The sequence below is a fragment of the Populus nigra genome, chromosome 12 (genome assembly GCF_951802175.1).
Source record: "Populus nigra chromosome 12, ddPopNigr1.1, whole genome shotgun sequence".
Classification (NCBI taxonomy): domain Eukaryota; kingdom Viridiplantae; phylum Streptophyta; class Magnoliopsida; order Malpighiales; family Salicaceae; genus Populus; species Populus nigra.
Genome location: NC_084863.1, coordinates 15,744,573 through 15,770,230, shown reverse-complemented (window position 1 = coordinate 15,770,230; position 25,658 = coordinate 15,744,573). Strand labels below are relative to the sequence as shown.

The 25,658-nt window shown below is 35.1% G+C and overlaps 3 protein-coding genes across 5 annotated transcripts; 2 read left to right on the top strand and 1 right to left on the bottom strand.

Moving 5' to 3' along the window:
• Positions 1 to 443: 443 nt before the first annotated feature.
• Positions 444 to 8,943, top strand: LOC133669375 (uncharacterized). The gene is made up of 19 exons (XM_062089477.1): positions 444 to 731; positions 899 to 921; positions 1,064 to 1,248; positions 1,342 to 1,458; positions 1,574 to 1,616; positions 1,849 to 1,943; positions 2,133 to 2,228; positions 3,011 to 3,065; positions 3,614 to 3,713; positions 4,982 to 5,171; positions 5,856 to 6,021; positions 6,115 to 6,152; positions 6,844 to 6,913; positions 6,991 to 7,095; positions 7,187 to 7,212; positions 7,301 to 8,207; positions 8,303 to 8,352; positions 8,548 to 8,698; positions 8,803 to 8,943. Exons 1-18 carry the CDS (start codon positions 690 to 692, stop codon positions 8,691 to 8,693), a joined length of 2,454 nt encoding a protein of 817 aa, XP_061945461.1. The 5' UTR covers positions 444 to 689; the 3' UTR covers positions 8,694 to 8,698; positions 8,803 to 8,943.
• A 48-nt stretch (positions 8,944 to 8,991) lies between these two features.
• Positions 8,992 to 12,759, bottom strand: LOC133669376 (uncharacterized). Of its 3 annotated transcripts, none has more exons than XM_062089478.1 (7): positions 12,610 to 12,759; positions 12,290 to 12,345; positions 11,374 to 12,186; positions 10,974 to 11,036; positions 10,516 to 10,880; positions 10,227 to 10,374; positions 8,992 to 9,298 (listed from the first exon to the last, which is right to left on the bottom strand). In XM_062089478.1, the coding sequence occupies exons 2-5, from the start codon at positions 12,327 to 12,329 to the stop codon at positions 10,663 to 10,665; spliced, it is 1,134 nt and encodes a 377-aa protein (XP_061945462.1). In that variant the 5' UTR covers positions 12,330 to 12,345; positions 12,610 to 12,759; the 3' UTR covers positions 8,992 to 9,298; positions 10,227 to 10,374; positions 10,516 to 10,662. The 3 variants fall into 3 exon arrangements, with proteins under 3 accessions (XP_061945462.1, XP_061945464.1, XP_061945463.1); XM_062089480.1 differs by having other exon boundaries at positions 10,227 to 10,370; XM_062089479.1 differs by having other exon boundaries at positions 12,290 to 12,364; positions 12,610 to 12,756.
• A 2,600-nt stretch (positions 12,760 to 15,359) lies between these two features.
• On the top strand, positions 15,360 to 22,735 carry LOC133669504 (B3 domain-containing transcription repressor VAL1-like). The gene is made up of 14 exons (XM_062089674.1): positions 15,360 to 15,774; positions 15,901 to 16,023; positions 17,058 to 17,139; positions 17,299 to 17,400; positions 17,919 to 18,583; positions 18,698 to 18,794; positions 18,898 to 19,072; positions 19,621 to 19,700; positions 19,814 to 19,871; positions 19,979 to 20,241; positions 20,387 to 20,436; positions 20,950 to 21,063; positions 21,164 to 21,231; positions 21,766 to 22,735. The coding sequence occupies exons 2-14, from the start codon at positions 15,911 to 15,913 to the stop codon at positions 22,467 to 22,469; spliced, it is 2,571 nt and encodes an 856-aa protein (XP_061945658.1). The 5' UTR covers positions 15,360 to 15,774; positions 15,901 to 15,910; the 3' UTR covers positions 22,470 to 22,735.
• The last annotated feature ends 2,923 nt before the right edge of the window (positions 22,736 to 25,658 follow it).

Genomic DNA, 25,658 nt, shown 5'->3' with positions numbered 1-25,658 from the left:
TATAGTTGAACACGGATAAAAACTATAAATATGTATGGTTGAAAACAATTTATTATTTATATAGAATATTTTATTATAAAATTAGCTTAGAATTAAAATTTTAACTTTTGACTTATTAATGCTAACTACTTATACATACTTATTTTGTCAATAAAATTGCTTTCAATCATTTTTATAAAACATACTTTTAACGTACGTAACTTATTTTTATCATATATTATTCATGAAAAGTAACTTTTAAATTATAACTATAATTAAAAATTATATTTCATAATTACATACCTTTTAGTTTCATGTAACACACACACTGGCTTGAATATACTTCTTATTGTGAATACTAATAAAAACTAGTCATTTGTCGTCATCTACGAACGGATGCTCAAATAGTCCTATTTAATTTAATTATAAGTTGGCGCCTTTTAGAAAAACAGAACCAAACAGTTTCTTTCCGCTCTCTCAGCATTTAGCACTCAAAAATAATCAAGCAGCACTCATTCCATCAATGAATGAGTGTCCTCTCTTCTTCTTCTTCGTCGTCGTCTTCTTCGTCTAGGTTTCGTCAATTCGCTTTAGATTCATCTGATTGGATCATTTTGCTCCGTATGAAATTTGAGTTTTTTATCTGATTTTAGTTAGAGAGCCTTTTGCTTGCAATCTTACTATTTCTGATAATAATATTAAGCGTGCAAATGTTGCAATGGATGGGAGGATCAAGAAGGAAAGTCACTACTGTACGCCCCCCCCCCCCCAGCTTCACTGAATTTCTCTTCGGAACTCTTAATTGCAAGTTTTGTATGGATTCAGCGGTATTGAATTTGCACTCTATATTCTAACCCAAGTGAATAAATCTTCTGTCTTTTTTGCATCATTTCATGTCATCTCTCGCGAAAATTTTAAGTCAAGGAGATCTACTCAGAAGAGGTATGGATTGGAAACCTTTTTATTTTTAAATTTCTATTTTTTTTGTGCTTTTAGGGTTAATATCAATGCCTAATATTTTGGAGAATTGCATTACTTAGGCATTAGTGTATAATGTGTATGTACCTTTATGTGATTTGCTTAGGCAAAAGCAGTATTTTGAACAAAGGAGGAGGAAACAGCATCAGCAGGCAGCTGGGTTAGACAGCTTTGAAGAAGGGGTTAACATTCTAGGGGAGAATTGCAGAGAACATCATCGATCATTGGATGTTCTTAGTTTGCAGAACTGGTCAACAATTGCTAAAGACTGCACGTCTACTTGTCACCCTGGTAGCCCTTCTGAATTCCGTGGCATTTTCCCGTCTTTTTCTAATTTTGTTGACTTTCTCTTTCTGCTATTTTCTTCATGTCCAACCACTTAAGGAAGGGAAGATGCAAAGGTCAATGCTTCAACAGTTAACTCCCATATCTTCAAGGATCCACCAATAATTCGAGCCAACCCTATCGGTCCTCTGCAGTCTCTTGAAATCATGGAAACAAGTATTTTTCCTAATTTGTGTGCACTGCTACGTGATCTCATGCCTTGTTTTCTAATTTTTCTGGACTTTGTAAAGTGCTAAATGATGTTTAGTGATTGCTGTTATTATTGTGAAAGGAACTCTATCAGGCTACCAACCGGAGACTGTATCACCGAAGAAGTGAGTAAGGGTGTGATGAGAGTGCATGCACATGGTTTTGATTTTTATGAAACACTCTTCTACTTGCTCAGTTATACTCAACAAAGCCATACAACTTTACACTGACACAAATTAGTTTACTTCTATCATCATGTTGCACTCCATCCAGTAAGGTTCCAAAGTGGACATAGACACATCTAGCATCATCTGTTGGTCCAGTCCTAGTGTTGAATTGGTTTTCATTTTATTACAGGGTTCTGTTTAGCTCTTCAAATAATCGCAGCAAAGCTTTCAGTGGAACCAGCAGCAAAAACAAACTGGATCCTTGCAAGATGACAACTCAGCAATGTAAATAGCAAATATTCATCGGACAATAGTTTTTCTTTGTATACAGCTCTCATTGTAGTTGCTTCTGGAAATTTATTCGTGGATTGTTTCTAGGGATCTTCAGTTAAGGTCTTCTGCTGTTAGGCAGCTTTTTGTACGCTTTGGAAATTCTCGTAACTCTTTTTCTTTCATCCCTGATTTGTTTTCCAGCATCATCTGTTTTTGATTTGCTTGCTGATGATGAACCAAATGGAAAGTCAGATGGAAGTCCAGCACGTGAAGCTCATGTTGCATTTTCAGTTGAAGGTATGGTCTTGTTGATATGGAATTTGAAGGTAAGATTAGTACTTCACTTGTTGCACTTCAATTGAATTCACTTAAATTTTTGGTCAACTGGATCTTGGGGCATATAATGTACGATACAAAACAAAGCATCTTCTCCAATAGTGTCTCCAGAAGTTTATGGTTTTTGCTTTAATTTCTCTTCTAAAGCTGAAGGCATCACCACATCAGCGATAAGCAGGAAACTGGAAAATCTTTCAAGATAAAAGATAACCAAGAAATATGCGAGGAATAACAGAAAGTCATTCAAAAGATCTATTAGTCCTTCACATATCACCCTTATAAATGCAATCTCCGTCATTTTCTTACCTTTATTTATCACGAAGAGTGTGCAGGGTTCACGTGCTACACCTCTGCATACACTCTCTTACAGCTATCTCTACATATATCTCCAAATTTTCTGTCCCTTTTAGTTCCATTTTCCCTGAAACTTGACTGGGTGCTCAAAAAATAGTTCTGGATGTTTTTAGGGGAGAATCTTTTTCTGAAAATAATTTCAAAGGTTGTTATCAATTTCTGTTTAGGTACAATGTTTCCCTATTGTATATAGTTTAGGTATTAGGCATGCATATCTAAATACCTAAGTTCTTAGTATTACTTCCTGTTTAACAATTTCTACAATTTGCTATGGAAGCTGGCTTAACAGAGTTCTGTAACCTATGAGTAAATATATATCATTGTTCCACACTTTTCATTGTTGTTCTGTCATCCACAAAACTATTTTGATGCCTGCATTTGCATGTCAGGTTTGGGCAAAGTGGGAGCAGAAACACCCCCCTACTTACCACGACAACCTGACAGGTACTTGAACCCATTAGGCTTGTGCCTGTATTTTTCACTCCCAGTGGAATTTGCGTCTATTTTTCTGAAGAAAGCTATGAGAAATTAATTTTAAAAACTGCAGCCATCTTGATCTTGCAGGACCCTTCTGTATTTATAATTGTAATTGAAACCAGTAGGAAATCTTTTCAGGGGATATTATTAACATGCGACTATTATGTCACTTTATTGGATGATGCTATGAAGGAAGTTGAAATAATACATATATCATAAAATATTCCCATATAATTTGTGTTGACTGCTGACATATTAAAATTGTGCCCAATATAGTTGATCTGATTTTTTTTGTTGTTCAAGGTGGAAAGTTCAGTAGAGTGTATCATGTCCGTGCATGACAAATGTATAGAAATTTTTGTGTTTCTCTTTTTGCGTGTTATTTCTTTCACTTAGTTTTAATCTCTATGGTATAGAGCTGCAATTATATCTTGCTTAGCAAGTTGAAGAAACTCTACATGGAGAATAAGCTATGAATTTGAACACCATCTAAGTTAATTTTCATGTGACTATAGTTATGTTTCCTATGGCTGCCCCTCACCATTGAAGGCTGCAAGGCAAATAAGCTCATCAACGAACCTTGATTATGTTCTGAATGACCTTGAAGTTGAAGTGGTAAGTGCTTTACTGAGTACACCTCCATCTGAAGTATGACATCAACTTTCTTCCTTGGTTATATCTCATATGATTTCTCCCCTTTAATTTTCTGTTTCATATTAGTAAATAACTCCTGTCTTTCCTTCAGAAACTTATGCATGCCCTTTAACCTGTATGAAAGATTCTACTTCATTTGCTGTTTACCTTCTGCATGTTTTATGTCAACTAGTTTTTTTAAACGCGCTTTTTATGTGGCCATGCATGGTGATTTTATTCTCTCCATCTCTTTTTGAATTTTAGAATGTAGTTTTGGATATATCATATATCATATAAATTTTTAAAAACCTAAGTTGTTTTTGGATGATAAATACCTAAAGCCAATATCATGCATGTAACAAATTGAACTAACTAAATCATTTTTCATGCATGATAAATTCTAATAGGATTGATCTCCTATGAATTTTAATTTATATATCTTTCTAAATCATACCTTTTGTATTTCTAAAGACTAATATATCTAATTTTTTCCTTCTTGATTTTTTTTTGTTGAGCAGTTTTTTTATTGATAAATCATCATTGTCTTCAATCTCTATTGCTCCACTTATGTTGCTGAAATTAAATCAATTTAAGTGAAAATTTAATGCAATGTTATAATCTAAATAATTAATTGAAATTTGCTCACTTATCTTTCTGTCACTTATTAGCTAATATTATTATTGAATGGATTCATTTCAAAGATAGTTCAAGTCATGAATTAATAAGCTTTTCCTTACTATATATTATGAAAAATAGTTTTGTAAAATGAAATTGTGGCAATATATATTTGCTAAACAACTAAAATCAACTTAATGTTTTTACATCAATTTTATTTTATTTTTTTATGTTCTTCTATCATTTTTAATGTGAATGAACTATTCTTTAACTTCACACTTCTCAAATTTGCATTATGAAAAAACCTTTTCAACATTTTCATTTTCATTTTCATAATGTTATCCTTATATTTCTAATTTTCATTTATAAAAGTTTATTACAAAAAATAAAAAGATTTTTGGAACTTTATGTTAGAGAAACCAAAAATCTATAAGAAAAATAGTTCAAGTATGCTTTCTCATTATAAAAACTAAATATGTAAAGTATCTTTTTATACCCATTATAATTTATATTTGCAACATTAGTATAATAGTCATTGTTGAAACCTAAAAAAACTCTGTAAGAATAATTGATTCTACAATATCAATATCATTGAGAGAGATTTGCAATTGATTAGTGTGATTTGCCATATGCAGGATGCAATAATGCAACATGTTGACATGCCACTAAGAGGCCATCCTTCGGAATTTTCAATGGAGATTGAGGATTCGTTTTGCAAGCTAAATAATAATTTATCTACCATCACAGAAAGTGTACAACTTGATGGCCATGGTAGAATGAGGAACTCATTTGGTGAAACTGAGAATAACGATGATACATGGGGTGGTAATTTTTGGTTTGCTTTTTCATTTATGCAATTAATATTTTTATCTCATTCATGGATTATGCCTTTTATGCTTGTTTTTCATGAACCAATTTGCAATATCCTGCAGTTCAGAAATTTGTAATATCCAAGTTAAAAAACCCTTCCTGTATTCTTATTAAATTTTTAAACGGTGGTTTCTTAGTGTTTTACATGCATCTAGGTTTTGTTATTGCCACTGGATGAAAATATTGCACTTGCTGAAGGACAATCAAAACCAACTGTATGTGGTTAAACATACCTTACCTAGTTCTGGAGAGACATTTAAGGCATTTCACTTGGCTCTAGGTTTGTATCTCAATGATTACACTTTTAAGAAAGGAAAAGGAAAAAAAAAGAGAAGAAAAAAATTACTTTTGAGATATAAAATTCTCAATTAACTTCTGAATTATGGACAGCATTATTATTTATTCCTTCAATATCATGTTGGATATGGACTTCTGGGGTGTTTTGAGTTCTGTTCTTATGGCTTTCATGTTTAACGCTGATTTCTGGGGTGAAACTGAGGTTGGGGATATGATCAGCTTTTGTTTATTTACATCTCCAGAGTGATTTTAATCAGCTGTTCTTATAGTTGATTTTTAGTCCTTCCTGTGGTTCTCCAAGGATCCCAGTGTGGAATAATTATTTACCTTTTTACTTTCCAGCAAGGTGTAGGTCATGGGATGCCAATTTTCTTGATAAGAGGGGATTTGATATTTCTTGGAATAGCTGGCCATATTCTATGGATGGTAATTCTGCTGAATTTCTGAAATACGGAAATGATAGATTGCCAGATGATGCTTTTGAAGGTTGTCATCTGCTGAAGAAAAGGTGTTTAATCAACACCTGACCTTTCTCCACCTGTTTTGACAAACTATAATGCATGCTTCTTGATCATATGGTATTATATTTATATTTTTGCAGGGATTCTATAATTGCCAAGGAAGCATTCAATATCTTAGGTGCTTTCTCTCTCAGCTACTTGGATTGCGTATCATGCCTCTGTTCATACTGCTATTTTTTTAAAAAAATACATGAAAATGAAACAATTTTTTTCATTTTTTTCTAGAATCATAATCATGAAATATATAATAATTGTGTGTGGTTTATTTTTCTGCCATGTTATGTACATTTTAAAAATTCTAATTTGTTTTTTTGGCTGAATCCCTCTCATTTCTTGCTTATGGTCTTGGGAATGAGTGTGAACTTAAATATTTAGTAGCTGATGAAATTTCTTACAGAGGAGCAGTTTCTCATTTGGATAGTGTCCTCCATTCTTTTTGTTTTTCTTTTTTTCTTAATAATAGATTATTTATCATTTTATATAATAATTATTAACTGGCTGTTTGGTAGATCTTTTCTTGGTCCCGTGGTTTTGGTTGCTTGTTGTGTTAAAGGTCTTATGAGTTAGATTCCAATTGGACTGGGATTCTTCCTATGAGATCTACCATTGTGGCATCATATGCTCAAATGACTTTTACCTCCTGTTTGATTGTTGTTGTCATCATCACCAATTTAATGATGATGATGAAAGGATGTTGTTTTTGTCCTTCCGGTAGTATTAGATTGCATATCTGGTATAGAAGATTGAGAGATTCATGAGAAAAGGGCCCCCTTTCCTCTCCACTGACTGTTCTCTGTTCTTTTAATCAGATCCACCCTCTCTGAAGCATCAAACACCTGAAACTGGTTTTGATTTCATGATTTCTGAAAGGGCGGCAAGGTAAGTCAAGTTTTATGTGAAATTATCTCAGTAACTTGAGCATATATACACCACAGTTTTTCCTCGCATGATGACAGGAAGCCTTCACTGCGAACGAATTTTGGTTTTGGAGATACAACCATCCAACCTGATTGGTCTTGCTTTATCACAGAAGATGCTAGAGACAACCAGAGCTTGTTGAGGTAATTGTTAGTAGTTCTCCACACCTGCCCCCTTACATAATTCATTTTCTAATTCAACTGATGTTTCATTACCTTCGTAAATATTTGGCAGTGAAGAGTCGAGCTCGTCCACTGCAGGTTATGCATTTTTATTGGGTATGAGGGTTTTATGATTCAGCTTGTTCTAAAACTCATATTTAAATAAAGTGACTTTTTCCAAAGGCAGTGAGGGACAAGGTGACAGATATTTTGCCATCAAACTCTAGAGCAAGACGCAGCCAAAGGCATCAAAATGCTTCTGGTTTCCCTGAAAACAATTGCAGAACTAAAAGCATTTTTCTCAAGGGAAGACAATTCAAAAATAGGGAAGAAATTCAGAAAGGAAATAATGTATTTGGATCAGGAAAATCCACACGGACCCCAATGCTATCAGAGTCAAGCAACTTAGATTGTCCTTTCCAGGAGAAAATAGGGTCACGTAGGAGTTGGATGTTTAAAGAAGGATATGGGTCAGCAGATATGAATATGGGTTTCAGTTCACCATGCCAAACCTCAGAAACAAAGCATCCTTTGTCAGGCTCCAAGCCTTGGACTGAAGATACTTTTGATGCCTTTGTCCCTGAACCACAAATTGATGCCAAATTCTCTTTTGACACCTCCAAACATGGTGGCTCTGTTAAACATTCACCATCTGACAGTTTTATCTCTGAAAAGTTCGCCTTCTGCCAAAAATCTAGTAGTATGCACGCTCATGATTCCCCTACGTTCTCGAAGGTTGAGTTTGGGGCAACCAGGGCAGATTTTACTCGAGATCCTTCAGATTTTGAGTTCAAAGGCAACCCTCCAGATTTTTCATTAGAAGATGCTGCTTCTCATGGAGAGAAGTTGGTTTTGGAGTTATCAGCAAAGGAAAGTGTAAGCAAAGAAAAGAAAAATAGATCAAAATTTCAGCAAACCAATTATGAAAAAGTCGAGACATGGAACAGCCGTGTTGGAAACAACATGAAGCCAATGGATGCATTAGAATCTGTGGATAATGGTCCTGACCGCAAGGATGCAAAAGATGAACCTTTGGAGACATCATCATCTGTGAAGATCCCTAACAAATCTGAAAGCAGTGTTGATAAAAAAGAGTACGTTTGTTGAACCATGTGCCATACCCTCTTTCTCGTGCTTTATATTTAAACTGATAAAGTGTGGTTTCTAAAGCGGTCCATTATGTTGTCAGATACCACCATGATGCTGAAGTTTCTCCTCCATGCCCAAAGGGGAATAAAGGTATCAAGATTTTGCCTTCAGTCTTGAATAGCCAAGTCTCAAGTCTTTTGAATTGATTAATGGCCCTTCCTTGCCAATTGTTTCTTTCTTTCTTTCTTACACTTATTTTTTGTACTAATATGCTTGTTTTGGATTGAGGCTTGGATTTTATTGTTGTTGAACCAATAAGCTTGACTCATCTTAATACAAAAGCAGAAAATGAAGGGCCTGGAGACAGAAAAATAAGCAGAGATGGTAATCGTCTTGATTCATCTCCCCCAGTGATGATGCTAAAAAGCTACGTTCTCCAGCTTCTTTGTGTGCAGAAGGCACCAAAGGAGGCTTCTGTACAGACACCTTAAGGAAGGTATATTCTTCCTTGCAATTGGTATAGAGATTCTTTTGAGACTGAGGGAAAGAAAAACACAATGCAATCCCTCTTATTCACTTGTGTGCATTTAATGGCCTCAGGTCCCTTCATTCGCGCCTGTAACTGAGTACAGAATCAAACATGTCTGGTGATGCACAGTATAGTTTTTCTTTTTCTGTAGACTTTCATCTGTTCACTTCCTTCTGGGTTAATATTAAGCACTCATAAACTTGGAACTTCAATTTTAACAAATTCCATGTTCAAAATAAGAAATTATCTACAAATGCGTATTAAGCAGAAACGAAAGGCAAACAACTCCTTATATATAGATAACTACTTTAGATGTTAACAAAAGGGATGAAACAGTATAGTGCATAACACACTTCTATTGATTGCAGTAGTCCTAGAATTACTCCCCAAAATAAAAAAAATTTCTTTCATGTCTCTCCTTTTGACATCTTTTTCTGCATGTTCATCTTCCCCTGCAAAGCCTCCATGTGATGGATTGTTCTGCTTTTTTATATGGCACTCGGTCTTGTCACGTCTGATAGCTGAAGAGGCTTTAGCAAGAACTCTTGAGCTCCTTCCTCCACGCACCTGTTTAGGTGGAAAATATTTGATAAATCAATGATTTCTTTCTTTCATTTTTTTTTAAAGACAATTAATTGTCCATCAGCTAACCCCAAATATTATAATGCTTTCCTTTTATTTTCTGCTGTGGTCACTGTATAAATCTAGTGATATTTTTATTTGAAAATATATATTAAAATAATATTTTTTTTTATTTTTTAAAATTCATTCTTTAACATTTGTATGTAAAAACAATTCAAAAACATAAAAATATAATTAAAAAAAAACTCAAATGTTGAAACCAGCTACGGTACAAACACAGCCCTAATCCCTTGCTGCCTACCTCTGTAGCGTCCAAACAAATCGAGAAGAAACGACAACAAATCAAATTGTTGTTTTCCTTTTCAATTTCCTCAAAATGAAAAAAATCAAAACAGAAGATGTGGGGTCTAGTCTTTTACTATCGTCCACTTTGGAAATGAGTCCTGCATTTGTGACCCTGTTAAGTACTTCCATGGTGACATGACCACCTTCTGAAGTGGAAATCATGTTCTCCATTAGACTAGCTAGTACTTGCAGCAGTGAAAGCCTAGCTAGTGTGATCAATTTTTCGAGTCTTTTCTGTTCCCTTTTGCAAATAATGCCATTTACTCTACTTAGACATCAGATTATGAAAGAGAAAGTACCGTTTTATCAGAATCAGCTGTCTTTGCTCCTACAAAACCATGGGTAGAAACTAGGAAACTTATAACAAGGTTCACCAAAACCCCATGGACAAACTAAGATATAAAAGAGATAAAATATGTTATAGAATGTTCTTTGGTAACAAATTATACCAGCAGATAAAGAACAAAGTTACTAAAAAAAGAAATGCTAATGAGTGAAAAGATAGAGAAAAAAGAGATTATATAGACACATCCACAAGGAATTACATCATTTTCATACCATACCATACCTTTATATTCAGAGTTGCTGAGTAACCTTTCAATAGCTTTCCGATCTATCAAGCCATCATCAACAGCTTCAACAGCTAAAACATGTAGTTTCTCATCAAAATCAAACCCCATTGATGGTGATGATGAAGAAGAGCCGGCCATATCTACCTTCAAAGCACACACACGGTAATGAGTAACCACCTCAACAAAACAGAAAAAGAAGAGTAAAGTTTGATGTCCTGATTTGACGTCTTGTATACTGATTAAGACATGAAAAGCTTCATAGTTCCGCGACTGCATTTCCATTACCTGGTTCAACCATAGTTCCTAGAATTGATGTTGGGCATTCAGTAGTGTAAGTGTCATTTTAGATGATAATCTTCATCTAAGTGCATGCTCATAAAATTCTGCAGAGTGGATGGCCATTAGTGTCTTGAAGGAACTCCAGTGACATGCTTAATTACCGACCAGTCGATCCGCCTCTTCATTGGGTGTCTTATCCATCCGATCAAACTGATTTATCCACTTTGCTTTATGGACATCCATGCTTAAAGAAACAAACCTTTTGGCAGCCAAGAAATCAGTTTCTTGGTCAACTGAAAATTCTTTGAGCATAAGGGCAGGCAATTCTCTCTGGATTGCATTTTGAATCCTCGTTCTACCATGCATCGATGCTGGCAGCAAAAAGGAAACAAAGGATGCTTTATGGTATACAAGCAAATATATACTCTAACAAACAACCAGACAAGTTTAAACGAGCAATGCACCTTCAAGACGCCATGTGATGTCGTGGCGAAGAAATTGCAACCATTGAGAAGCTGCAGTAGCATCTGGGAACCAAAAAAACTAAATCAATAAAAAATGTATGCTTTACATGTCACAGTTAGTGGAGATGGGAATTCTACTCAAAGCAACCTGAGACATTAAAAGTACATGCCCTCATTCTCAACAAGTAGATGCTAATGTCTAACTTCAATAAGGTAAATCTGAGACATTAAAAGGATGTCTTCTCCGGTCTTTCCGAGTCAGAAAATTTTGCTGCTCGTGGAATTTTGAGAAAAAGAAAATCTTCTGTACTTTCTATACAGATATCACTGATGTTCATTATATACAAGCTGCTTTGAAAACTTAACTAGGCTAGGCTTTAACTCCAAAATTGAAACTAACCTTCTAGAGAAAGAGAAGAACCCCTTGCTGTGCTTGCTGACACCTCATCAAGAACAGAACTGCTTGCATTTTCAGATGCTGTAACTGAAGATATGGATGACTTCAATTCATCTTTGTCATCTTCATTGTCTGCCCTTCTCACATCTATCCCCAAATCACCAAACTCTTCATCATATTCTGTTTTCACACACAAATGGTCACTTCGGCCCTTTGAACATAGTCCCAGTTGGTCACTTCCTGATGAACTATTTGGGCATCCAATCACATCATTTTCCCCGGATCTCTTTTCCTGCTTACTTGGGATGTCAATATTTCCTACTGTATCTCTTCTAACAAAATCCCGAATCACTGAAAATACCTGTTTACTGCTTCGTATCCGATTTATGATCCCTGGATTGAACTCATTAAGCAACCCACATGGTGGAGAGATCCGAGAGTACATGCTAGTCGGTTCTACCTTTAAAACCTTCAACAATCCCTTTGGTCCACCAATCCTACGCATCTCACTGTGCTTTTCTGGCGTTGGCAGCATGCCAACGGAAGGTGTGGTCCCTGGATTAATTTTCTTGAGCAATCCAGAAGCAGACGCAGCAACCTTAGTCAACCCATCAACTCGCCGCACCTTAGCAAGCTCCGGTTTTTCACTAAACCCAGCATTTCTATGTCTCTCTCGCTTCTTATTTGGCATCGGAGCAGGCTTTGGCTTTGAGGCAGACAGAGACAATGGCGAGGGCGAGAGAAATCCATTTTGTTTCAATTCCAGCCAAACTCTCATAGCATCCTTTTCCTCAATCGAACCAGCAGCACAATGATCTGGGTTTCAACATTAAAACAAACAATTCAACCCTACAATCCATGAATATAATAACCCAAATCAGCATAAGTAAAACAAGTAAAAACCCTCCTTGAATTTTACCTGAACAACTGCGTGCCGGGCTCATTGCAGTCTTTAACATCTTTCTTCTTCACCAACTGTAAAATCCAAAAGGGTCTGATTTCTCAGGATATAAAATTTAAATCCCATCAATAAAGCAGAATTCCATTATTTTCTCACGATTTCAACAACAAAAGACTAAGACATACATAAGAAGACAATCTTGAAGGGAAAAAACATGCATAAACACAAAATTCAAGAAATGAAACATCTTGGAAGAGAAAAAAAAAACATGGCTTATCTTCAAGACTAATTAGCAACAGATAATTTAACTGAGCAAAAGATTATCCAGATAGACTTACCTTTAAGAAAAATAAAAAAGCAACCCAAGATCTTGGAAGGGGTGAATTTTGAAGGGCTTTAGGGTTTAGCAGCAGAGACCGAGATTATATTTTTCAAATTCCAAACAAGGAATAAATAGAACCTTTTTGACATCCCCGCGAAATCTGTGTGTGTTTCCCGGCAAATGTTTTAAACACAAAATCTTAAAGGGCTTTTTATAGGCCCATAGTTGAAATTTGGGTCCAACTTTCTAAACCGTTAGGCCCATGTAAGATCAGGTAGTTGGTGGGTCCCGCGTGTGATCTATTACTATTACATGGTGATTTTCAGGTGTCTGATTTGTAAAAGTAAAACACAGTAGTTATTCAACCATTGTTGTAATACCTGGCGACGGGTTGGGGTTTCATCTACCAGGGAAGGATAATCTAATTTTAAACGATATTATTTTGAATGGGTTAACTGGGGTTTTGATTAGGTTAGTTATGTTTTTTTTTTTTTTTTAATTTATTCGTTTTTTAAGTCACTTGATAAGCTAGTCCGAGTTTTAAAGTTTTGAATTAAACCATGTTTTTATTTTATTGTGACTAATTTCTTGCATGTGATTTAGTGGTTTAATTGATAATTAATATAGTTATCTCAACTAGAATTTTGCGAGGAGGGATGAATTTGATAGAAATATAGAACAAGAAAGGACTTAGAGTTTAGACCAACTACAAGTTTTGGGGGCAAATGCAAGGATATATTGAAATAACCCTAAAATGTAAGGGTCAAATTGAGCAATATCAAAACTTGGGGTGCCATGGCCCCTATTGTTTCATCATGTTAATTTCTCATGTGAATAACATTTAAGACTGGAGGCAATATTGCTGTGATAATTAAAGCACTGAAGAATATTAAATAAACAGCAAGATCATATTTCTTTGTACACATCTTTTAGTTTTGATGCAATCACATGTTAATGATTGGATCATAAAAATATTAATGCAGGATCTGTTGTTGGTAACCTAGCCGCTTATGAGTTTTCTTACTTCTGAAATAGAAGAAAATAGTACTGTGAATCCAATAAATTGCTATGAAATTATAACGTGTGAAAGAATCAGTTTAATTTAAAAGTTGAAATTATTAGATGGTGTTTTAATATATAATTTATATTATCTTTTAATATATCATTTAAATAAAAATTTTTTAGAATTGAAACTTGTATATATTCACATTATTTTATGCTTAATTTTTATCAAATAAATAAGAATGATGAGATTCAAACTCATTACCACTTTGTTATTAAAGCTCTGATACCATGTTAAAAAGCCAATTCATCCTAAAAACTTAAATTATTAGATGAGGTACTATGATATGATTTATATTATTTTTTAACATAACGGTACATGGAAAATTAACATGGCATGCAAATGATCCAAATATGTTTTTAATAAAAAACAACAATCCAATTAAGGTATTTTACAATTAATCTCCTTGCATTTTTAGTGTTACATATCTGCATGCAATGCATGAAGGTGCCATCCTCTATCCTCGAATTCTTCTTCGGGTCCTGGCTCAAAATCCTTGTCTTAAAGCATGGATAGCAAAAATGTTAATGCACGCTAAGTAACCCACGGCGCCGATCCCATCACCTGCACATGCAAACCCCAACCCCAGATGAAATTAATATACGACAAATATTATTCACTAGCAAATTAAATAATTAATGGCACGTAGTGTTTTTCATCAAGAAATTATTAATAGTACAGCTTGCTCTAAATAGATAATATTGTTTTAAGCTCATGATCCGTACATTAATCACAGCAAATTATCTCTTCCCTGTAACAGTTATTGCCACCGTCATTTGTGGTTGTTGGTGTAAAACTCAAGATTTATTATCAGCATACCGATGTGTTTACTTTTTATATTTTAGTGAAATGTTTTCAAAAGGATAGGGCAAAATTAAATTAAGTCGTTGAAAGGAACAGATCAAGAGAAGTCTACTGCCATGGTCATTTATAGTTGTTGTTATTATAAAATCCAAAACTATATACATCCCATTACTGGGAATTTAATAGAAGAAAGGAGAATTTATATATGATCAGCATATATACAAGGACTATATATTATGAAATGTGTTTTTTTCACATTTCAGCGAGGTTAATTTTAATATAATCTCAGGAGGATATATAGAGCAGGATTTTCTTGAAACACAAGGGAAGACAGAAGAGAAGTCACACCAGGCGCGCGCACGCGCTTGAACGTTTACAAGATAAAACTTGTTTACAGTGCTATAATCATGGCTAAGAAAATTATTGTAGTGGGATGGCACTGATGTAGATTGAAACTTCATCTTCATGTCCTGCTTAAGTAGCCAAATAAGGAAAAGAAATGACAGCTGAGAGTAGCTATGGAGATTAATTATGATCCTCATCAATAATTGAAGATTGGAAGATTGATAATTACGAAGATATGTCTTTGTTAAACATTTTCCTCGTTTTCTTAACCTTAATTATTTAAAAGCTTAAAATGAGAGAAAACAACTTACCATTCCCATGACATGTTTTTTTTTCTTTTTAATGAAATTGAATGAGTAAGGATTAAAGTACTTGTCAGCCAATCACGTTTTACTCTGAGATTAATTGCAGAAAAAGACATATACAAAAAAAAAATAATAATAATATTTTTTTTTTTATAAAAAAAACACGCTTTAACGTACAGTAACTAGTTTCAGGCCGTGGTTTTATTGCCGTAAAAAGACAGGACACGAGTAGCTATGAAGATAGCAGAAGGGAACAGTCAATCTCATCTACATGTCATCTGAGTACAGTTCTTCACAAAAACCCACGAAACCGCCGTGTGATGCTATCAGTGTCCGAATGAGTGAGTTAAAGAAAAAGAGTCGACTACTGTTCCTTTCTCTTCTCTTCTATGTTTGTTAGGAAAGCGGTGTAAAGTGTCGTGCATGCATCCTCCCTTTTTCCCCCTCTTCCCTTCCTTCCGCATATTTGCATGCACTCTCTCTCCCTCTCTCTCTGTTCTATTTATAAAACAAATAAACACACTTTGTCTCTCTGTCTTTGCCCATCCATAATACTACTACCAAACAAACAAACTTAACTCGTTCGCTGTTACTTCTCCTCCTCCTCCTCTTCCACTCTACTCTACTCACCACGCACTAACTCTTTGGTTTTGTGTTAATGAAGGTAAGTATGCTGAAAATATTATCTCTTGTTTAAAGACTTGGGCCTTTTCTTTTTGGAATTATTTATAATGTTGTGCATGGAGAGATTAGATTGTCAAGTTTTAATTTTTGTTTCAATTATTTTTAGAATAAAAGAAATGGACACCAAGATTTGCATGAATGCATCGTGTCAAACTGCAACAACTCATGAATGGAAGAGAGGTTGGCCTTTGCGATCTGGTGGTCATGCTCTTCTCTGCTACAATTGCGGGTAACCCCCCCCCCCCCCCCCCCCTTCATTTTAATACTGGATTTAATTTCCAATGCCAGCTAAGTAGCTTCTTCAAGGGCAGTTTGGGGATGTGAGGTTTTATTTCTAGTTCATCACTTTGTTGTTTTAATTTGCTAATCGATTCCTTGTTTTTGTGAATTGGGTTTTCACTGGACTAGATTTCTGTCATGTGGTGTGTTTTCGTACTTTTGTTGTAAGAATCGGTGACATTGTGATTATGGTTATTAAGACATCTATAATTAGATAATTAGTACTTGAGCAAAACCAGCTATACCTCAGCTACTGCTTGTTATCGTATCATGGAAACTTTTCATCTTTAATTATAGCATATAATTAAGAAGCTAATTATGGCTTATAAGCAACCATACAATTCACCCGCCACAGCCACAGTGTATTGAATTTTGTTCATGGTATTAACCAGCTGAGGAAAATTGCTGGCCATCATAGGAGAACCTATCGAATTTTATCTTTAAGCAGAATGAGCCTAAAGCAATAAACTTGGACAATTGTTTTTTTTTTTTTTGATAATGCACTTTCTTATGCATTTGGCTGGGAGTGGATGCTCAACTTTAATTTGAGTGAATAATCCTTTCTCACATTAACTGCAACTGTAGCAAATTTTAAAATTTGATAGAGATGTTGCCATGTCAGTTGCTTTCAACAGATTTTTGTAGTTCAGATTTGAACTGGCTCATTTGTTACGCTTGTTTTTTCTTTTTTTCCACTGAATTTCTGTAATGCATGGAGCTTTATAACCACCCCTTGCCCGTTACTGAAAGCATCGTGAAATTATGAGATATCTTATAACTTTCATAAGTTTGCAACAGTTTAACATTTACTCTGGTTGAATTTCATAAGGAGTTCTTGTGGTGCATTACAAGATGCTTTTACCTTCAACTCAGAAATATCCTGGTTCTGATGCCATTCCATTGGTGTCATTATGTTTGCTTCCATTGCTTTTCACTATATACTTGCTAATTTGATGTGGGTTCTATCTTTATATTCAACTTAAGATCTGCATATGAGGATTCCCTTTTCTGCGATACATTCCACTCAGAGGAACCTGGATGGAGGGAATGCAATATATGCAGCAAGGTAAGCTAATAATCTAGTAGCTATTACTTTTTCCAAACCCCTCCTTTCTATTGTTGAACCTTTCTCAGATGATATCAATTCATGCCCCCCCCCCCCCCCCCCAACAAAAAAAAAAAAAAGATAGAAGAGAAAAAAGTCTAATTGAAATTTGTGTGGCAGCATCTCCACTGTGGATGCATAGCATCAAAGTTTTTGCTTGAACTCTTGGATTATGGGGGTGTTGGGTGTGCTAGCTGCGCAAGGAGTTCTCGACTTCGTTTGGTAAGATGCATTGCATTTCTAGTTTGTTGTATGCATCGTGTTTGAATATTAGTTTGAATGGGTTAAACAAATGCTTTTGGTTTTCAACCGTTACTGGTCATTCTGTCAGAAGCATGAGTCATTCATAGAGGCTTATTAGATCACACGCTACACGTGTGAAAATAGGTTGCAAGCATTATGGCTTTGAAGACTTTGGTTGTCCTGGTGATTCTCCAGAAATGGTTTCAGGATTGTTGCCTGTTCCTTTTATACAATTTGGTGACAGACATGATTAATGTGTTCTTGTGAAAGAAGAGCTGAATATATATGGAAGCTTGTCCTTAAGCATTATAGTTAAACAATATTGCATGTGCCTATAGATCCTCATGCTTGATTTTTATTTTGATGACTTAAATATGGTTGTTGTACATAGGATGATGTATGCTGTTGGCATTTTAAATGATCTGACTGTAAGACAGTATGCTTTTAATGGCTCTAGTCACATGGTCTTTCATTAGTTTCTTTATTTGCTCATGCAGATGCAAAGTGATGAGATTCCTAATGGATTTAGCTTTTTGGCAAGAAATAATGCTGGTGATTCGGAGTCTATTCCTGCTGAAAACACAGTGGCTGGTAATAGCAATGATGAGGGAGGACTTGCTCAGTTGTGCAGGCTTCTAGAGGCTAATGAACCCAGTCTATTGCATCCCTCCAAGAGAGCCAACACTAATGGAGGTCTTGGGCAATTCAGACAAGAAGAGATCATGCATGCAATTGGGGATATTGGCACAGGCTTCTCAAATGTGACTCAACCATCAATTGGATCACCTAAATTTTCCAAACCAAACAATATGAGTTCTTTGTTAGATTTGAGAGATATGCATAGTTCACTTTCTCAGCCATCTTTGAGTATGGCATTGGGAGCTCCATCTGGGACTACAAATTTTGTAACCTTTCCTGATGGGGCTGTTGAAGGAAAGGAACAAAGAAAAACACCTTCTTCCTTTCAACAGGGACAAAGATCTCGACCAATATTGCCTAAACCCTCAAAACCTGGCCTTTCTGTGAGTTCAGAGAATAATATAGGTGCAGCTTCTGAGCTGCGGATTGCAAGGCCACCTGCTGAGGGGCGTGGGAAGAATCAGTTACTTCCTCGGTATTGGCCAAGGATAACTGACCAAGAGCTGCAGCAATTATCGGGAGAGTATCCTTTATTTTAAAGTCTAATTTGTTGGGTAAATTTGCTTCTGTGATTTGTATTTTTTTCATCATCAATGGATTCAGAATTAGTGGTTTCCTTAAGCATGTTGTCTAAAAGTTTGAACTCCAATATTGTGCCATTGTTTGAGAAGATTCTCAGTGCCAGTGATGCAGGTCGAATTGGTCGATTGGTTCTTCCAAAAGCATGTGCAGAAGTAAGTTTAAAATTGTATAGCCTGTGCCCTTTTTCTGTTCTTCTTTTTTTGGTTGTGCTTCCCTCTTTGCTTTTGTGTTTGTGTAAGATTTAAGCCATTGCAGGCATATTTTCCTCCTATCTCTCAATCTGAAGGGATTCCTTTAAGGATTCAAGATATAAAAGGGAGAGAATGGACGTTTCAGTTCAGATTTTGGCCCAACAACAACAGTAGGATGTATGTGTTGGAGGGTGTAACCCCTTGCATACACTCTATGCTATTAAAAGCGGGTGATACAAGTATGATCAATTATATTCTTGCTTAAAGTTGATATTAATGCCTGAGTGCTCAACATATTTTGCACATTGAATTGTATACTGTGATGCTTTAACATAAAGTTTATGCTATTCCTTTCTGGGGATGACTCTGTGCTTGATTTCTAGTCTTGATAAAAGGATGATGTTAATACATAGTTATATAAGATATATATTGCGTCATTCAAATTAAGGCCATAACAATCAGCTGGTTTATATAAAAATCATTTATGGACCAGGAAGGTGGTACAGTTATTTAAATTAATGGAGCACCATATAACTTGTTTTGGCACGAAGGGAGATGTTCTCAGCTGCATTAGCCTGCTTAAATCTTGTCCATCTGTATGAAATTCGAATCCTTTCCAACAGAATTAAAGTGCATTAACGGTACCTCATTTGATCACTGTGTGATCTATTATACTAGTCATATTTTTGTGTTCTTTACTCTAGTGGAAGTAAATATCTTTTGCGTGTCATGTGTTTCTCTTTCTCTCTAATGTTATCTTAGGAATGCTATCTTTTTCCTATCTCAGTAACATTTAGCCGGATAGATCCTGGAGGCAAACTTGTCATGGGATTTCGCAAGTCAACAAACAACGATGAAGATACACAGGTTGAGCCTCATTGGCATTTTCACTTCATTCTGAATCCTTTAACTTTCATATGCCTTTTCTCTTTTTTGGTGTGTGGAAAAATTTACGTTTACTTTGCCTGTTGAATAAACAGGACGTCCAGGCATCTGGTCTTCTCGATGGCACTGCTTCAGGGGAAACTTCCTTTTCTGGTACTGTTGAGACTCTCCTTACAGTAAGTGGTTAATCTGTCTTTTTCAAATCATTAAAGGCAGCAAGGATCCTTACCAAAATGCTCTGTCCAAACGTTTGAAATTAGCTGATGGGGATATTGGCTGGAACAATAGTGAGAACCACAGGGGCAGGATAAATGGGGATCAACTGCAGCAAACAACAGCGCCCACAGAGAAGAAAAGGACTCAAAATATTGGACCTAAAAGTAAGAGGCTGCTCATGCATGGTGAAGACGCTATGGAGCTAAGACTAACATGGGAGGAAGCACAGGACTTGCTTCGTCCACCCCCAAGCGTGATGAAGCCAACCATTGTCACTATTGAAGACCATGAATTTGAAGAATATGATGTAAGTTTCTTTTGTTCCATGCTTTTTCTTGCCCATGCATTGCAAATTATGTGCAATGATGCATCAAAGGATTCATAGTATTGAATTTCCAAATTCGACCATTTTTTCTGGATTAATTATTTGATCAAATTTCTTTGTCTTTTAGGAGCCTCCGGTTTTTGGGAAGAGGACCATATTTACTTCTAGATCATCTGGGTAAGGATTTATACATATGCCTAGCATTACTTTCTATATTAAGAAAAAGAACTACAGTAATGTGTTGGTAAAAGGATATCTTGGAGTTCTTTCAGCATTTGTCCAATGTACGGGTTGTCTGTTGTCAACATTTTCCTGTAGTCCATTGTACTCAAATTTTGAAAGAGGCTCTGTTAGTTTCTATTAGAAAAGGCATGTGTTGATTCCATAGACCTTGATATGGATGGCGGCAAAGTTCTTTTTGCCTGTTTGCTCCCTGCTTCTTACTATCTTTAATCAAGGGAAGCAACAGAGATCTAGCAGCTCTATTCCCAACCTTCATCTGTTTTGAGCTTGTAATATACCTCTCTTCCTCTCCCATCTTCACCATCACAACAACTAGTGCAATGAAACATCTAGGGTTATGCAGCAAGCTGGAAGGTTGATCACTTGGTGGAATTTTTAATCTGCATGAATGGGCTTGTCTAAGTTCCCAATATTAGTTATTTTAATGTTCTATAGCTGAACCTTCAGGGGACAAGAACAGTGGGCTCAATGTGATGATTGTTCCAAATGGCGAAATCTCCCTGTGGATGCTCTTCTCCCTCCAAAATGGACGTGCTCAGAGAATGCTTGGGATTCAAGCAGGTTGCTCATTTTTTTTATTGTTTTTAGGATATTTCATTTAAAATCATTCATGATTGTTATTTGGTTTCACATTTCATATTTTAATGGTCTACATTCCTAGGTGTACATGTTCTGCACCTGAAGAGATGACTTCAAAGGATTTGGATAATGTTCTGGGAGTGAGCAAAGGTATGACCAGAACTCTGTGCTTTCTGCATAAGCTTTTATACATTGAGGAGTTCCATGTCTGTTGTTTGATTTAGACAGACTTTAGCTTGCTGTAGACTGTGTGTTTTTACGTGTGCTAGCAAGTTTTTGCACATAGTACAATAACTGGGCAGACTAATAGGCATTTTCCTCCTATGTCATGTTCTGATGAGGAATTTTAATGCAAGTGGGTGAATCATCATGACTAGATAGCTGAAATTCCATACTAATGCAGGTTGCTTAAAAAACCAATATATATAATAAAATCTTTCATTGTCAAGGAAAACACATGATTTGAAGAGTCGTTGATAGTATTTTTTATAAAGATTTTCATTTGAAATGTAAGCTTAATAACCTTGTATGTAAATCCGTGATTCAGTTACTGTCAAGTAAAAGACAGTTGAATAGCAGTGGTGATTTTTTTTCATTTTTCTGAAGTGCGTGATTTTTATCCTTGATGAATCTCTGAACATCTCCTTGATTTGAAATTCCACCCCTACATCTTTGCAAAAGCAGATTTCAAGAAGCGAAGGAATTTAGGAAGTCAGAAGCGGTTCCAAGAGCGGGAGCCTTCTGGCTTAGATGCTCTGGCTACTGTTGCAGTTTTAGGAGACAATCTAGATGATTCAGGTGATCCATCAGTTGGAGCCACCACAAAGCATCCCCGGCACCGCCTTGGTTGCACTTGCATCGTTTGCATTCAACCACCAAGTGGGAAAGGCAAGCACAAGCCCACATGCACGTGTAATGTGTGCATGACTGTAAAGCGCCGTTTTAAAACCCTCATGCTGCGCAAGAAGAAACGCCAATCAGAACGCGAAGCAGAAATCTCACAGCAGGACAACATGGATCATAAGGAGGAATCAGAAATGAACGGCACAATGAGTCATGAAGTGTTGCATATAAATAATCCAGACACTGAAGGAAATCAAAGCCAAAGGCAAATAGAGAAGCCAGAAACTAGTGCTGGGCAAATAGACCTAAATTGTCACCCCAATAGTGAGGACATGTCACTGGAAATACCAGGATTGAGCACGATGAACCTTGTTGACACCGCCAACTCACCGTTGGATAATTATATTAAGCAAAATGGGCTTTCAAGCTTCGTGTGGGACCACCAAGGAGGGCCAGCTCAACAAAGTGGAGAGAGTCTGAGGCGCCTATCTGATGAAGCATTTCTGGCATCAATAGGCTGGACTCACGAGAGCATACGCGATTGAGGCTACTGTTTACTCATTTTATATCGGCTTGGTAGTTCATGAAGAGTTCAATCATCTTCTCTCTTATACTGTAATCCATTTTCGTTTTTAATGCCCTCTCCAAAGGGGTGGTGTCGCACATCTCTCTACAGTCATAGAAAATGCAATTTTGCAGCATGTTTAATTTTCAGCTCCCCCCTGTCTGTGTCAATGCAGGGTGTTATGAAATTGTTGACAGAGGATCTCAAATTGCATTCTAATTAGAATTTTAGAAGCTTTTAGTTTTATTTGATTCAATTTAAAGCACAGGGTTTGACATGATCAAATGCCCAAATTAGAGAGATCACTCAAGATGTTAAGCCCTTTAACAATTCAAAGAACCCAAAAGAGAGCACTTGGGCTAGTCAACCTTCGGTTAATGTCAAGTAAAATCGTGCCATTTGAACGCAATTCTTTGCACCCCATTCATAATCTCAAACTGTCTACTCGCAGTTGTAATTTACCATATATTCTTACTTGTCAATTAATTTTTGCTTGAAATCCAACACTCAATTCGGAATGATTTCAATTTTGTCTGCCATTTTAAATCCAAAAGGTTTGTTTTGTACATATTGCAAGGGGGTGAGCTTGGATGCATGCATGCAAGCCGACAACATCATTTCTCACAAATTCACAAATGAAGAACATGATTTGAATTCTCATTATTTGATTAAAAAAGGCTGCCAGATGCTATTACAATGCTATTGTTACGCTAATCTCCATTGATGATCTTTTGCAGCACACGTATTACTTGTACTCGGTTCGGTATCCGGCAAGCGTGGTTTTGCAAGAGCCATGCTGTCTTTGCAATGGCAAGTTCGATTCAGTAATTTTTGGTTTTATGATTTAAGATATAAGTTTAACATGTTAATTTGGTTTGATTTTTAAATGTTTTTATAATTGATTTTTTTTTTAATTTTTTTAATATTGAATTGATTAAGAATTTAGCTTCATGATTTATTTTGATTTGTTTTTTATAGTGTTATTATAATCTTATAATCTGAGTAACAAATTTGATATGTTAATCCGAGTTATCTCAGATTAATCAAATATATTGTTATTTAAATATTAAAAAAATATATCATCTTAAAATTATATTTAGTTAAATATTATTTTTACATGTTGTATGAGTTGTTTTTAAATAAATACTCACACAATTTAATTTTTTTTCTGTAAAAAATATATTTACAATATTTAAATATTTTTTTATATTAAAAAAATTTAACAGGTCACATGACATTCATCATGCTAACTCCCTTTAGGCTACACAACAACAGTGGCAGATGACCGGCCCATATTCCTAAAAATTGATGGTCGGTTTTGGTGGACCGACTGATATTTAAATAAATTAACTAACAATTTTGAAAATTCAGAGAGAGGGGTATTTATTTAAATTAAATAAAAAAATTATTGAACTGATAAAAAGTTGTTAATATGTTTTTTTAAAAGCTAAAATATAAAGGAAATCTTTCTCCTAAAAGCCAAATATATAAGCATGGAAATATTTAAATATTATTTTATTTTTAATCTATGTGTTTATTTATTTATTTTAGATGACTGATTTTTATTTTTATAAATACATCACTCAAATATAATCTATTTATATCTAATATAAACGAAAAAAACACAAGATAATATGAAAATTAAGCACAACATAGCGAATAATAATTTTATATTCAAATAGTTTTTACTTGAAAGAATTATATTAGAAAGTGATATAAAATTATTTTTAAAATTTTATCTAATAATTTAAGCTTTTAAGTTAAGACTAGTTCTAGCTTTAACATGTTTATATAATTGTTTTTAAAATACTTCGAGAGTAACTACCAAAAGTTATTCCACGAGTTTATTTTGAGAAGATAGATAATTACAAATATAGAAAAGAAAATTATATTTGATCCTATTGATAAAATATATTTTCATCTAAACTTAAAAATTATTTTTTAATTTTCACTCATGTTGGTCTCTCCTCTTTAATTATGTCTATCCCTATCATATAAAGCAATTATTGATAATTATTTCTAAAATACTCTAAAACTTCTCTTTTTTACATTATTCTTTTTATAATATGATCTTTATTATTAAGTGTCTTGGTTGTCATTATTTTTCCAGCCAGCTAAATTTCAAGAAATTTAACTTAAAATAAAACGCAAATGAAAGTTTAATTTGTTCATCGTACTATATATGCGTGCATGCACACCGTATTTTTTTAAATGATGTAAGCAATTTTTTTTAAAATTTTGTTATCTTATTTATAAACTATATATAGAAATACATATAATCAAAATCGAAGTCTTCTCCCTTTTTTTTTGGATAAAATGAAAATCTATTTTTATGATTTTTGTTTCTTTTTTGTGTTTCCGTTTTTAACGATCGTTAACTTGTTTGATCAATTTTTCACCACCTTTGACGTTTAAAATGGACGCATTCGGATGCTCAGTCATGTGATTAATGGATGGTTTATGTCGCTGTGAATGAGATCGATGATATCTAGGTTTTGTGCACAACAGAACTCATGAAAAACATTGTTCATACGACTTGAAGTTCCACAGCCACAAATTAATCAGATAACAGTGGCGGACGGTGATAATGATATGTGTCCTGGTAAACATTGTTCCTCGTGGATCTTGCTGGTCGTCACGTATCTCCCTTTCTTGACCAGATCGATGTTGAGGGTCCATCTTTTCAAGTTGATCATCGTACCTACAAAGTTTTCATTAAAAATATATAAGCTCCTGAGTAATGGGAGGCCAACACACAAATGTTGTTATGGTGCTATAGTAAAGAAAGCAAGGATATCAACCACGACCTATTATACGATATATATAGAACACAAACAAGGCAAGCAGATAGAAATGATGCTGAGGATGAACTAGAAATCTTTGCCGTGAATAACGGTTAAAAAAAAATGGGTCTAGACGATCCCTGGACTCAATGATTATGGATCCTGGGCAGCATGCTCGAGCCTTTTTTTTTTTGCTCCCAATGAGCTTAAACAACTTGTTTGAGCCTAACACTTTCTCGATAATTTTTTGAAACCTCCATACGGGTCTCTCAATATTTTATACTGATTCAATACATATTATTTTGAGTGAAAAACAAATAAAAAAATATCACTATAATAAAATGATTCTCCAGCCTCTCATCTCCACAAAAAAAAAGACTGATGAG

What these genes read in the sequence shown, in the direction of transcription:
- LOC133669375 (XM_062089477.1), top strand. Translation starts at nt 690, where the DNA reads ATGTTGCAATGGATGGGAGGATCAAGAAGGAAAGTCACTACT. An exon ending in CACGTCTACTTGTCACCCTG is followed by an intron (nt 1,249 to 1,341) that starts GTAGCCCTTCTG and finishes CAACCACTTAAG; the next exon opens with GAAGGGAAGATGCAAAGGTC. An exon ending in TCTTGAAATCATGGAAACAA is followed by an intron (nt 1,459 to 1,573) that starts GTATTTTTCCTA and finishes TTATTGTGAAAG; the next exon opens with GAACTCTATCAGGCTACCAA.
- LOC133669376 (XM_062089478.1), bottom strand. Translation starts at nt 12,329, where the DNA reads ATGTTAAAGACTGCAATGAGCCCGGCACGCAGTTGTTCAG. An exon ending in TTCTTCTCTTTCTCTAGAAG is followed by an intron (nt 11,037 to 11,373) that starts GTTAGTTTCAAT and finishes TTTGGTTCCCAG; the next exon opens with ATGCTACTGCAGCTTCTCAA. An exon ending in CATCACATGGCGTCTTGAAG is followed by an intron (nt 10,881 to 10,973) that starts GTGCATTGCTCG and finishes TTTTGCTGCCAG; the next exon opens with CATCGATGCATGGTAGAACG.
- LOC133669504 (XM_062089674.1), top strand. Translation starts at nt 15,911, where the DNA reads ATGGACACCAAGATTTGCATGAATGCATCGTGTCAAACTGCAACAACT. An exon ending in AATGCAATATATGCAGCAAG is followed by an intron (nt 17,140 to 17,298) that starts GTAAGCTAATAA and finishes TTTGTGTGGCAG; the next exon opens with CATCTCCACTGTGGATGCAT. An exon ending in AGGGGAAACTTCCTTTTCTG is followed by an intron (nt 19,872 to 19,978) that starts GTACTGTTGAGA and finishes GTTTGAAATTAG; the next exon opens with CTGATGGGGATATTGGCTGG.